A 13,534-nucleotide genomic window follows, 5' to 3' on the forward strand; every position below is an offset into this window, starting at 1 on the left:
CCGGATTTTTGTAAACTGCAGCTCTAGGAAGCACGAGCACATAGTCCATGGCAATCCCACAGTTTTTGGATTTGGGATTTGATCACATCAGAAACTGCTCCACTGGAGAATGTGTGCTGCCTCTCGCATACAAAGCGAGCGCTGTGCCATTTGCGTGAAATCCCCTGACGAGCAGTGCAGTCGCAAATCAGATAACAGTAGCTGCAGCAAGAGGAGACCTTCATCTGTGCTTGGTCACAAGTTCTCAGTTTCACTCTGGATTTCAGATCAGATGCTCAGATCATGGTGCTAATAACGGCAAGGTTGTTGCTTCGACCCCCGTACTGACCAGCTGAAACTGGATCTGTGCCTTTATTTATTATGGAAAACATTCTTAACAAAAACCTTTTTCTAGTGGCAAAATCAGAAAAAGTTATATTCTTTCACCAGCGTGACCACGTGGCCTAATGGATAAGGCGTCTGACTTCGGATCAGAAGACTGAGGGTTCGAGTCCCTTCGTGGTTGGCTTTCTACTTTAGCAGTTCCAGATGTTTCCATAAAAGCAGCAGGTATTGCAACCGTGATTGGTGTTTACTGGAAACTGAAATTCGTCATGAAACTAGGAGTGAAACTGCGTGGAAAGCAGACAAGTGCTTAAAAGGGAAAGTCAACAACAGCCCCAACAAGACTCTTTCCTTTCATGTACAGAAATGTTAATAAACAAAAAAATGTTTTTGCACACCTAAAAGTCTTTGAGTGACAGGTGTGTAGAAAAAACCAAAAAGGTAGATACTGAGAAAGAAATATGATCTTGCACAAAGAAAGAATAAGAGCTCTATTGCAACATCTTAACAAGATAAACATACATTAGAGTCGGTCTAAAGGAATAAGTATTGCAAAATCATCTTCAAAATTTTGAAAATGCAAAAATACATTAGAGCAAGTATGGGGTATAATATTGTAAGTCATTTAATATTTCTATGTTTACTGAACCTTTTGCATCTTTGGTAATAGTCTAATCTCTTTAGCAGTACTGTGATGGCTACTGGTAATCTAACCCTCATGCCTTTTCTTTAATATAAATTATTGTTATGAATTGAGCTCACTACCTCAGGTGCACCTGTTGGGCCATGTGACCTAGATTGAAGATGGCCTACAGGTGTGTCCTTTGGCATAACCTCTCCTCATTGATCTGTCCCTCTTTACCCTGTTCTATTTATTTGCCTGATGAAGACCTTATCGACCGAAACGTCACATTAAAGTATCATGTAAGTGTAGACCGGGTGCGGGTCCGGGTTTTTATATTTCTTTCTCATGTTCAGAAATGTTAACAATTATAAGATGATGAATGTAAGGTACCAGTAATGTGGTTGTTGCTCAGTGATTCACCCTGTCGTCAGTGATGTTAACACTTCTATAAATAAACTGATGAGCAGAGGGGGTGTATGAGGCTCCTGACCCTGTCCTACTCTAAGAATTTAAGAATTTCTATGTTATTGTCAGTATGAACACTTGTAGAAATAAGATGATGAACAACAGTACTTCCAACCTCTGAAATGACTCAGCAGGAACACTACCTGGTTTCTCTGTCTCTACCTGACAGTCTGAGTGTTGGTTCAATCCCTGGAGAGGAGACATTTTGTTGTTGAAACCTGTCTGCAAAGTCTTTAACCTGACTGGTAAAGAGCAGTCAGAGAGAGAGAAGGTCTGGATTCTTTTTCTCAGAACTTTTCCATCTTTACTTGGGATGTTGACTTTCAAAATGTACCATCTTATGCATTATTGAATCCACAACCTCAGCAAATTTGTGTAGCAGTCCAGTGCTTTGAGCCACTGGATCACTCTGCTTTTGAATACTTTTTCTCAGAGGTTTTCAATCTTTACTTGAGTTGTTGGCTTTCAAAAGTTCCTGGCAACTTCAAAGTGGAAACTGAGCTTAACCCTTGAACCCAGAACTGTTTAGCACTTTGAGCCACTGGGTCAAACGGCTTCTGAGCTTGTTTTCTGAGAGCTTTTCAGTCTTTCCTCTAGATACTTGCTGGCATTAGCCTGGTTTGGTTCCAGACTCCTGAATCACGTCCCGCCCACAACAGATTTTGTTGAGGGATCCAGAGAATAACGGAGCGGCAACAAAATGGCCCTTCAGTCTGAATATCAGGCAACTTATCTACTCATCTCAGTAGGCTCAGCTTCTGAACTTGTTCTCTCAAAGTCATAGTGTCACGATAATAGTGGCTCTCAAATATAGAAAATATATTAACTGGGGTTGTGAAGTACAATATTCAAAGGGCTCTAGAAACAGTTTACTCCTCTGAGCTACTGACTGAAACTTCAAACTTAAACATACAATCTGCTGACTTCTGACCAGTTTCCAATCCTATTAAACCAGCTGCCCACAGATTATGGTAACATAGCCTTTTCTAAGACATGTTGTGATAAACTACACCAGTCTAACATTTTATTGATCAGTCAGTGTTCTTCTTGGCACCAGTGTGTTTGTGTCTGTGCATTGAAAATATTCCAAGCGACGGACCCAGAAATACTCAGAAATGTATCCTTTATTTAATTTATTATAAATCAATCATGATTCAATGTTGCCTTTTCAATGTTGACAACGCAATTAATCATCCACATTGATTGAATGTTAATTTAACATTGAATTTTAAACCTCAACCAAAATGATGATTCTGATGTAAATTCAAATTTGATTTAAAATTCAGATTTTTGTAACTATATTTTTTTCAGTAGAGCATTGGAGATAAAAATAGACAACCATCAGGGATCTACTGTGCCGACAGAGGGCCCCCCCACCTCCCAGACCCCGATGATGTAACAGCATCTCCCGTCTTACCAAAGTGCATAAACAAGCAAGACCCCTCACTCTGCCACTATTTATGGGTACCGCAATCATCATCAGAGTCTGCTCCTTATCTGCTCTCAATTAATATTTGCCGTTAATGGAAACATATGGAAGAATATGTCTTGACAAAAGTCAGAGGACTGAAACATCGACAGAATAAAGTAATAGCTAATAATAATAATAATAATAACTTTATTTGTATAACACTTTTCTAAAAACAATGTTTACAAAGTGCTTTACATACAATAAAACCCAAAAGCAGTGATGTGAAACTACCACAATGAATGATAGAAAAAATAAAAAAATAAAAAAAAAATATATATAGCCTATATATATATATATATATATATATATATATGTGTATATATAAAATAGAAAATAGGAATAAAAGGCAATATATGAGGTAAACAGGTACAGCTAAAAACACACAAACAACAGAGATATAATTAAAAACCGATCGAACTTTACATAAAAGTGTCTGCCGAAAAAAAATTCAAAAAAATAGGAATAAAAGGTAATACAAGAGATAAACAGGTACAACTAAAAAAAAAAAGAAAGAGTTTATTTTTTCTGACAAAAGTTAATGGAAAAGTTGCAACACATTGTCTATTGTTGATCTTCCATTAAAAAAATCTAAGCGGGGCGGGACTGTTCAAAATAAACCTCTGAATATTATTGGTTGGAATTTTTATTTAAGCCCATAGCATGGTAACCATTAAAGATGCACTGTTTTCCAGGGAGTAAAAGTAATGGGATTTTGAAATAAAAATACAGTAACAACTCAGTAAAAATAAAAACGGTGTGAATTTGGGACATTTATTGTTAAGAATGTGTATATTATAACATGGAAAAATATCTAACAAGGTGAAAACAGTCATTTTTCATTTCACTGTAACTCTAATGCTGTCTGCCCATGGCAAAACTGCAGAGAGAAGGAGAAAGACGGCGCATGCGTGAGGGTTACCGCCTACATTTGCAGGCCAGAAGACGGGCCAGCATCGAGCGACACCTCTTCTGCAACATAAACAATCTTCGGTCATACACACCCAGCCTCAGCACCAGCGCATCCTTTCTCCACGGGGGTTTTTCCTCAGCACCACACCGAGATTGCAGAGACCCATGAAAGCGACATGAGGCCTTCATAACACGGACACACACATTTCGGGACCTCGGTTTTTACGTTATGTTCGTTATGTCTTTGAGTCTGGGCTCCCTCTCGCCATGCCTGCCGCTGATCGCTACCTGCTGCTGTCGGTGCTTTTGATTTCCTGCCCGGATGGGGCGGTGGGAGCAGCGGAGGAGGGCGGCGGCCTGCGCTCCTCCTCGCCCGGGGACAATGATGGCTTCACCGCCGCGCTCAGAAGAGACCCGCCCGCCACCGGGCCGACCGCTCCGGGCCAATTTCTCACTCCGTCTGCTTTAATAGCAGGTAAACGCGCAACGAGACAAAACGGTTCAAACGGTTTTGTCTGCTTGGGTCAGTCATTGTTTGGGAAAATGGAAATTAGCTGTAACGATAGTCAACGTGACTCCTATTATATGGTAGCCTATTAAATGATGAGGCAGGATAGGAGAAAATATCCCATGGGTTATCACCTGGCTTTGTTAAACTGAAAGCTGTTGACTGTCTTAACGATTCTTCAACGATATATCACCACAGTATTCCTATTAGCTATATTCCTATAGGGACCTGCAATGTGTCTATACTCAATAGTGAGTTTACAGTTATCTTATAGCGTTTTGTTTACTTTATATGACATTTTTTTTATTCCTTGTTATCACTAGGAATAGCTTACCATTCCTATAGGGCCTTGCAGTTTTCTTGGGATATTTGCAGGATTAATTGTAGGATTATTATAGTTCTTTAGGGGAAAAAAACATTTCACATATATTTAGCAATAGCCTATGTATGGAGATACCTTTAAAAATATATTAAAAAAATGGCCAAGCATGTACAAGTAGATGGCATGTTCAATCAAAATATGTTTTGAGTGGCAACAAGAGACTTGTGGATGAAGAAAATGTATTTCCAGTGGTCAAAATATATTTCAGATGAATGTCATCTTCATGTGCAAATACATTCTTGGATTTTTTTTTTTCGTTAATTTAAGGCATATTGTATCTCTGTCTCTGTATATTCTGAAATATGTGTTTGTATTTTTTCAGTATGGGGCAATTTGCTCTATTGGAGCAACAACAGGGAAGTCAATATGACTCCTGATAAATGTTACTCAATGAACAATACCAATACCTTGTGGAAAGATAAAAAGCAGATAAAAATGAACAATGAAAGGAAGCCTAATTATGCTATATACCATCCATCACCTGTCTTTGTTAAACAAAAACCTATGTTCTCTGTAAGCTCTTAACTGTCTTAAAGGCAGGGCTATTTGTCTGAATGATAGGCTATTTTTCACAGCCAGTCTGGCTGTCAGACTAATAGGATTAAGATGTATAATGTTGAGGTGTGAGGGATTGGGGGCTTTATCTTTTTTGGCCAGAGCAGGTGAATATTAATCCTTTGCTATACTGTGCTGATACAGTAGGTAAGCTCGTGTCCGCTGATGGCCTCAGCACTGCAAATTCTTTGTTTACATTTGAAGTGGGTGTGTATGGTGGGTGTCTCCCATCCCACACACCCCCACCCCAGGCACCCAAAATATTTACACGCTCTCTCCAGTACCTCCACCAGCCATGTCTGTCTCTCAGTCACAGATATAGACTCTAGACATAAAGTATAAATCACATTATTGCTGTCATTTGTCTGCTTTGGGACAGCACACATTTCTGGAAATGTTTTAGCACAATGCAACATATAAAGAGTTAATTTCGAAAACTCTTGATTGACTTTGGGGGAAAAATGCAGTTACCTGCATTGCTGAAATACTGATGATTACTCTACATTGTCTAAAATGTTACTGATTCCTAAGTAAAAGGCATAAGAACAACATGGAAGGCATCATCTTATTCAAACTGTGGTATTTTGGTGGTATAGTTTGCATTGAAACTCTTCATATGTCAGCAACACACTGCCACACGTTATCGTAAAAAGTTGAAATTTAAAACAGATACTTATTGTGTTATTTTTTGGTTTTGACTTAGAAGGATTATGTGGTTTGACAAAGTTCTACAACCCTTGGGTCTATGAAACGCTGTCAAACTCAAAAACGCATGCTCGTCAAGCTGAAAAGTTGACATTTTGGAGATACAAGGTGAAAATGAAGAAGTAGGCTATATACGTATCAGTGGCTCTTTGAAGTAGGCCCGTCTGCTCATGGGCGTGTGCCTGAACGCTTATGTATGCAAGAATGTTGGAGGGGAAGAAACGTGAACGTCAAACATGGCATGTGGCTTTTTCTCTCCGCCGCCACTTGGTTTTTGATGTATTTTTCATTCTCCTACCCATTCAGCTCTGCCTCGCCTCATCACTTTTTCATGGTGAGCGAAAGGTTACCGAGGGAATATGTCGGCTGCTGAGAGGATGAGGAGGAGGCAGGTCTGCATACAGATAGCATACTTGTGGAGACGTACTGATCAGGGAAGGAAATTATCACAAATTAAACGCTGTGAAATTTTGGTTTTGAAGTATTAATAAATAACTGCAAGGTTTATTTACTCTACCAGTCATATTGATAGGTAACCCTAACTCAAACCCCATTAGCTTGAGTTTACCATTTTATGTATGTTTTGTGGCACTAAGGTAAGCCAACTAACCTATTTGTTTTGTATTCTGCATGTTAGAGCTTAAGGCACCTAATGGGGAGCCGAAAGCTGAGATCACATTAAAACAGACTGCTAACTACTTAGGTCTGTTTGTAATCTACACAAATGCACTGTGGGATTGGGCAGAATCTGTACTTGATCTCTGCATGCTGTGCCTTTCAAAACTATCATGACTAAATATCCATTCTGTTCTCCAAAACGTGGCTTAAAAGGAAGTCGTTCTTTTTTTAAAGCAATAACCTCACATCAATTGGTTGTGACATCCCATCACTTTGTGAGTACTGTTGCTGGTCTCTGCATGTCAGCTGTGATGCACTTGTTATCATACTGCATCAATCAGCCGTTGCATTCTCTGCAGTAATAAATCCCAAATTATACACACTCAGAAACAGTTTTCAAACACTAGAAAGGACAATGGATTTTGGAAGTCTAGGAGAAAGCCAACAAGCTGTCAATGGAAGGGGATAAATGCAGTTATAACTTACAGTATAGCTCTGTGCATGATTTTGAAAACGTAACAAAAAGCGGGTCTAGGAAAAGTCATGGAGGGACATCTGTCAATTGACGGCATGTTAACATGTTTCTAAATGTGTGCTGTCCTCTTTCCAGAGCCACAGTTTGCCCTGAAGGTCCTGGTGAGGGACATGGTGACCCGTCAACCGCTGTCTGGGGCCTCGGTGGATGTTTACGTGAACCACACCGTCAGGAGCTCCGCCCGGACCGGGGAGAGGGGCGAGGTCCTGCTCTGGGTGCCCTACAGCCCCGACCTCAGCCTCACCCTCCTGGGCAACATGGAAGGCTACGTGCCCAGCCCGCTACCCTGGACCACCTCCAAGAGACCCAGTGAGTAGTACCGAAAATAGATTTTTTAAACATTTATGTATCCAAAGAAGATTGGCTGAGCTGCTTCACTGGACGAATTGGGGGTTCAGTCCTTTAGATGGCAGTTGCTGAGGGAGAGGAGAGTATTTCTTATTCACTCTCTATAGCCTAAATTTTCCCATCCAGCTCCCTTTCAGTCATAAGCCCACCTCTTTAACTTCTGTTGAGGAAAAGGTAATGGTAAACCTTGAAACACTGAAAGGTTATGAGTTGGTATAAGAAGGGTTTCATTCCAAAATATCCATCATGGAAGAATGTTGTTGCTTGACTTTACTCTGTTAATGCTGCAAAACCACAGATGATTCTATCCTCAAAAACAGAGCTATTTTGGAAGCAAACGCCTTAATATGACTCATAACCTATATAGTTACCTGTAATATGCTTAAAGCTACACTAGGCAAGGTTTTTATGTAACAGAATATCTGTGTTATCAGTCTAAATCACAAACTGGGGGCTGCAGCAGAGAAAGCCATCTCATCTCATCTCATCATCTTTGTCATTCCCCTGTCTCTCTCCCCATCTTGCCTGTCTCTCTCTCTGCTGTCACCCTAAGCAATAAAGCAGAAATGTTAAAACATAATAATAATAATAATGATGATAAACAACAAAATAGATCTTTCTCCTTAGAAGAGCAGAGTCGCATTACGATTATGAGCAGAATAGAATGAAATACTTGAGAAAGCTTTAGAAAACTTTACTGTCCAGTTCATGACGAAACAGTTGAAAAATACGTCATATGTACAGTCATAAATAAAAACATTTTGTACGCATTTATTTACTTTAATGCCAGCTGGAGTATTCCCGCGTTCTCAGGACTGAATTATTTACGTTCATTACAGATTGATGAGCTCTCTGCGACAACATACAACTTGTCTCTAAGGTTTGTTCATGATAAAGCAATTCACGGCCCCGCTGCATGGTAAAGTGTAATTGAATGCCGTGCGCTACAGTCATTTTATTGATTGTTTCTAAAGCGGTGCGTGTCACCAAGGCTCGGGTGAAACATACCCCTGCCTCAGCCAACTGTCTTTGTCCTGCATTGAATCCCGAGCTAAGGGGGGTGGGGGTGTGGGGGCTCTGTGACCACGCTGAGCTTATGTAAAAGGGTCCTGGGTCTTGCTGGGTGGGCAGCCTCTATTGTCTGTGTTTCCATCCCTTCTCACTGGGGCTGAATGAGACAGAGGCTTTCGAAAAAGAGGGAGAGGGAGTTGAGGTTGTCAGGGGGGGAAAAGATGGAGCGAGTATTCAGAAGGGTGGAAACAGAGGGATGAAAAAAGAACAGGCGGCAGGCTGATGAGGCACACTTTACTCCGCATCATCAGAGGCACCTCCCTTTTGTGCCGTCCAACCACACCGCTGAACCCTAAAAAAAAAAAAAAAAGACTTGAAGCGGTGTCGCCATCTGCTGGTGGCATTGCAGGTCTCAGGCTACGATGTATGAGTCACTGTAAACCACTTTTGTGTCCTGAAAACACAGGAGAAGGAGAAGGCAGGGAAACACGTCTCCTCTCTTTGAAAATCCTCAACCAAAATGTAGCTTGTGTTTTTGATCATTTAATTACATCTGTCTGTCTTTTCCTCAATTTTCTTCTGCATGGAAAACTATACAGCCACATACGGGCACATTTAAACATTTGCGGAGGAAGTGGATGATGGGAAACTTCTCTTCTCTTAATAGACACAATGGTCACTTTTGATCTCAGTTCTTTGTATTCACATTTATCATTTTGAATGAGTTACCGCCAAACAAACAAAGAGTTGGCAAAGAGTAGAATCAGCAAACATTTCTCTTTCTTTCTGTCTTTCTTTTCTCTCTTTGACATTGTCATCTCTGAGCTGTTTTGTTGACACAGTATTTGTAGTATTTGTGATTGATTTTGTTGTGCCTTTTGTTTGTGACCCTGCAGTATTCTCTGCTGTGACCCTGCTGCTGCTCCCTCATAACCAGGGGAACATCTGGCTGTTTGAAGACTCGGTTCTCATCACTGGGAAGTTACGTGGTATGTGTGCTCACCTCACCTTATAGAGGGCCAGGGTCAATTCACCTTCAATTCAAAATGTAAATCAAAACTGTGATTTGTAGAATAATGATAGAGCCTTCATTCTCAATCATTTCTTTATAGGTTGCATTTTACGTGAGACTTTCAGGCTTTTAGCTGAAAACCTTTTAGCTTTCAGGAGCGACTTGCAATGGGTGCAGCTGTAAAATAAGCCTAATTTTTCTAGATCACCAGTATTACAAGCAACCAGTAATAAGCAGCACAAGAGTCAGAGCCGCAGTGACCAGAAAATATTGCAGTGACCCAAATAGTGACCCAGGAATGTAAGAGAGCAGTGCCAAGAAAAGAAATGAGTCAAGACAAAAATAGAGAATATTAGAGCAAATAGAGAAAAACATGTGAGAGAAAGTATGATTCATTAAGAAGAGGTTGATTAAGAAGAGAGATTGGATTTTTTATAGCTTTTTTTTTTATAGCTAACCTATTTCCAGTATTTTTTATTTTGAAGAATATCCACTTTCTGAATTAAATGAGTTGGAAGTGACTTTACCAAAAACTGACTTCAACCCATCTTTTGCTCCCTTTTATGTTCCAGCATCACTGTTGCACAGGTAAAGCTAACAGTAAAGCTGGAATGTAAAAGGAATTGATTGATGTGATGTTACATACAAGAAAACAGTAGAATAATAGCACACAGAACTACTGTGTGGATACAAGTGTGAATATGGGTTTAAAACTAAAATTAAACCTACTGTAATGTTTTTGTCCCCCCTCAATTAGGATAAATTACATCTCCTAGTTACTCTCTTGACTATATATGTGATATGATATATGATGATATATGCTTGTATATGTGCTTAAACTCCAAGACCAAGGCATGTGGCCATAGACATTCGCCTTTTTAACAGAGGCATTTTTACTATAAAGTGAAGAGTGCTTTGGTTTTCTTTTGCCTTCTGGATCTCATTTGAAACTCCACTGCCAAAGAACACCTTCCAATCACTTCTCTTCCATCTTTCCTGCACTATCATGGCAGAATCACTTAAAACTATATATTTAAATATATGCTGTCACAGTGTCCAGATTCTGGTGTATAATATCCCATGTTGTTTTCACAGATAGCTCCTTCCAGCCCAACATTAAATTCCCCAAGAACCTGCTCACACTCTCTGAGAACAGCAACATCTCCTCGGTGACAGTTTACCTGACTGTGCCACAGCACCACCTAGCGAAGGACTGTGTCAACTGCACCCCAGGCATCATCAGCAGCAAATCAGGTGAGCTTTCTCTAAGGACGTGTTTAATCTAGTGTTGAGTTGTAAAATCTTCTATCTCTCTCAAACTAAGTGAAAAAAATCAGCCAATAGGATGCCATATTGTCATGTAACAGTTTCTCAGATCAACTTCTCTCACTGTACTCCTGTTTGTGTTTTCAGTGTACAGGAGCATTGAGCTGAAGGCGGTGGCAGCCATTAGTGCTCTGCTGTACTCTGGTGGTGAGGAGCTCCAGGTTCGGGGGCCCATCCAGATCAGCTTGCCCTTGGGACACACCACCAACCTCAGGGCCTCTGATACTGTGCCAGCCTGGGCCTTCAACATCAAGACTGGTAGGCAAAAAACTAAATTAAAAACTATGTAAAGCCAAAGTACCCTTAACAATGTTATTGCCCTCTTGGGTATTATTGCTAAAATAATACTTAACAAGGCACTCAATAATTCATGTAAGCTCATATACAGTAGAGTACGTACATTGATTGATATTGACTGAGACTGTGATGCAGAGCAACAGAAAAACGAAATTATTTTCTCTATTTGAAGGTGCCTGGGAGACTCAGGGTCTGGGAATAGTGAAAAAGGTCAATGATGGCCTGGTCTGGACCTACACAGCCTCTCATCTGGGCTACTGGATTGCTGCCCCCATGCCCTCATCAAACGGTATGACAACATGGGAATATTAAAGGTTCCTTTTTTTTTTTTTAATTCAATGTCATGTAAGCACTGTTTGTATAAAGTGTTCAACTGAAATCTGTATTGTATATCTATAAATTTGTCCATCCAGATTACATGGGACACGCAAGCTCTATGGATTTCATATCGTACCACACCTACCTGCTATTGGGAATACTGGGAGGAACGCTGGCTGTAGTGATCGGATTTCTTTCCATGTTGCTGTGTCACTGTGGGTAAGAAATCACTGCAGTGAAATTACCAGTTAAATATCAGTTTTGATAAAAAAAAAAACCCAAAGATTTGGACCCACCTTGTGCATTGTATTGAACTCAAATGATATTCATTGGCCTTATAATTTCCACATATTGAACTGGGACATTCATTTTTTTCAGAATAACTTGTCTAGATATAATATTGTACCTACCTAAGCTGAGTAAGGTGGGTAGAAATTACAATGACTGAAATACCTCATAAATTCAATTTATTCAACAACCCCTTTTTTATGAGGGATGGAGGACAAATGAAAGTGTCTGGTGAGGAAAAATACCAGTCTAAAATTATATAGAAATGGCGAGGAATCCCTTTCGGCCTGACAATGTTTGGAAAGCAGCCCTATAGAACTGCGGTTCATCTTGATAAAATTTTGTGTCTCCCACACACAGAGGTTCTTGTCGAGAGCCCAGGAGAAGGAGAGCACGCTTTTCCAAACTGGCGGTTCTGAAAAAGGACCAGACCACCTCGACCCACATGGAAGAGGGTTTGTTGTTCCATTCCGGTGACCACAGCCTGGCTTCACGCAGTGTCCAGTGCGAGCCCTCCTCCACGCCGAGGCACAAAGCCAACTACAACATCTATGTGGAGGACCCGGGGAGTCGCACAGCGGCTCCTCTTTATGAGAACATGGCTCCGGATCGGATGAAAGGTCCCCAGCAACCGCATCACTACATCAACAGTGAAGAGGTGGCTCGAATCCGGGAGAAGTCAGAACAGAACCGGGCCAACATGAACTCTGATAACTTCTTCCAAGACAAGCTGGTTCACATCTACAACCAGCCAGTGGCCATCATTCAGGCCCCAGAGCTTTTCAGTGCTCAGGAGCAGCAGCTGTCGGGCTGCAAGTCTGCCACCTTCCCTCGTAACGGAGGTGAGTATGATGCTCACTCAGAGCCTTCTAGTAAAGACAGCTACACCCAGACCCTACCCAAAGTCCCTCACCACCACTCCCAAGCTGGAAACAACCCACAGCAGAGCAGCCAAGACGAGCCCCAGCCTCTGGAGACTCCTCCCCAAGGCCAAGTCCCCAATCCTGGTGTGTGGGGACGCTACACTAACCTCCTCGAATCCTCTGTCTCTGTGCCTGGGACTCTCAACGAGGCAGCTGGTATGGAGGCCTTCAGCGGTGGGCATGGAGTGCCCAGCGAGCTACAGGGGATCTCAGAGCGCACCTTGCTGGAGCTGACTCGGGGCAAGTCCTCCTCGTCTCACCCCAGGGCCTGGTTCGTCTCCCTAGACGGGAAGCCAGCTGCCCAGGTACGCCACTCCATCATTGAGCTCCAGAGCCGCCACCGTCCCCCTAGCAGCAACGACACCAGCCTGGACTCGGGGGTGGACATGAACGAGCCTCAGCAGAGCATCCGTGAGGGGGAGCGCGATAGGCCTTCGATCAGGGCCTCTTCCCTCCCGCACCACAGAGCAGGGCGCTATGGTGAAGAACAGGACCTGAGCAGCAGTGAGAGCGGTACCACGGCCACGTGTACGCCGGAGGACCCTTACCTGAGGAACATTTTAGACGGGAGCAGCGGGGCCATACCCAATATTCCCGAAGAGCGAGACGGGATGGATACGTCCAGCGCTCAGGAGGACAGCGAGTCGAGAAGCACGCCGCCTCCACGCCGCCTGAGGAAGGTGAGGGAGAAGGGGAGGACAGAGAAGAGGAGTGCCAAGCACGTCCGCGAGGGGAGACCTCTGACCAAGCGAAGCTAGAGACAAGCATTCTCTTTCATCATTCAGCGCTTAATTTAAATATCCCATTAACCATTTAACCCATAGTGAGCTATTTTCATCACATGGTAGTGTCAGTGGTGAGTGAGTGATCTGAGAGCTCATGCAATTAAATTTTTACTCGTGCTCACATAGGCA

At 41.9% G+C, this 13,534-nt stretch overlaps 1 protein-coding gene and 1 non-coding gene across 2 annotated transcripts; both read left to right on the forward strand.

The window, feature by feature from the left end:
- Nucleotides 1–432: 432 nt before the first annotated feature.
- Nucleotides 433–505, forward strand: trnar-ucg (transfer RNA arginine (anticodon UCG)). The gene has a single exon. It is a non-coding gene; the product is annotated as a tRNA-Arg (tRNA).
- Nucleotides 506–4,037: 3,532 nt separating this feature from the next.
- Nucleotides 4,038–13,378, forward strand: fam171b (family with sequence similarity 171 member B). The gene is made up of 8 exons (XM_071533092.1): nt 4,038–4,269; nt 7,173–7,406; nt 9,353–9,445; nt 10,564–10,722; nt 10,882–11,052; nt 11,264–11,380; nt 11,505–11,628; nt 12,058–13,378. The coding sequence occupies exons 1-8, from the start codon at nt 4,062–4,064 to the stop codon at nt 13,376–13,378; spliced, it is 2,427 nt and encodes an 808-aa protein (XP_071389193.1). The 5' UTR covers nt 4,038–4,061.
- Nucleotides 13,379–13,534: the final 156 nt, after the last annotated feature.

This window comes from Centroberyx affinis, unplaced genomic scaffold (genome assembly GCF_046629955.1).
Source record: "Centroberyx affinis isolate AG114_WGS23_722 - 3 ecotype Tasmania unplaced genomic scaffold, CSIRO-AGI_Caff_v1 ptg002323l_1, whole genome shotgun sequence".
Taxonomy (NCBI): Eukaryota; Metazoa; Chordata; class Actinopteri; order Beryciformes; family Berycidae; genus Centroberyx; species Centroberyx affinis.

Coding starts and splice junctions, on each gene's coding strand:
- fam171b (XM_071533092.1), top strand. CDS start 4,062: ATGCCTGCCGCTGATCGCTACCTGCTGCTGTCGGTGCTTTTGATTTCC. Junction 4,270..7,172: donor TCCGTCTGCTTTAATAGCAG/GTAAACGCGCAA, acceptor TCCTCTTTCCAG/AGCCACAGTTTGCCCTGAAG. Junction 7,407..9,352: donor GACCACCTCCAAGAGACCCA/GTGAGTAGTACC, acceptor GTGACCCTGCAG/TATTCTCTGCTGTGACCCTG.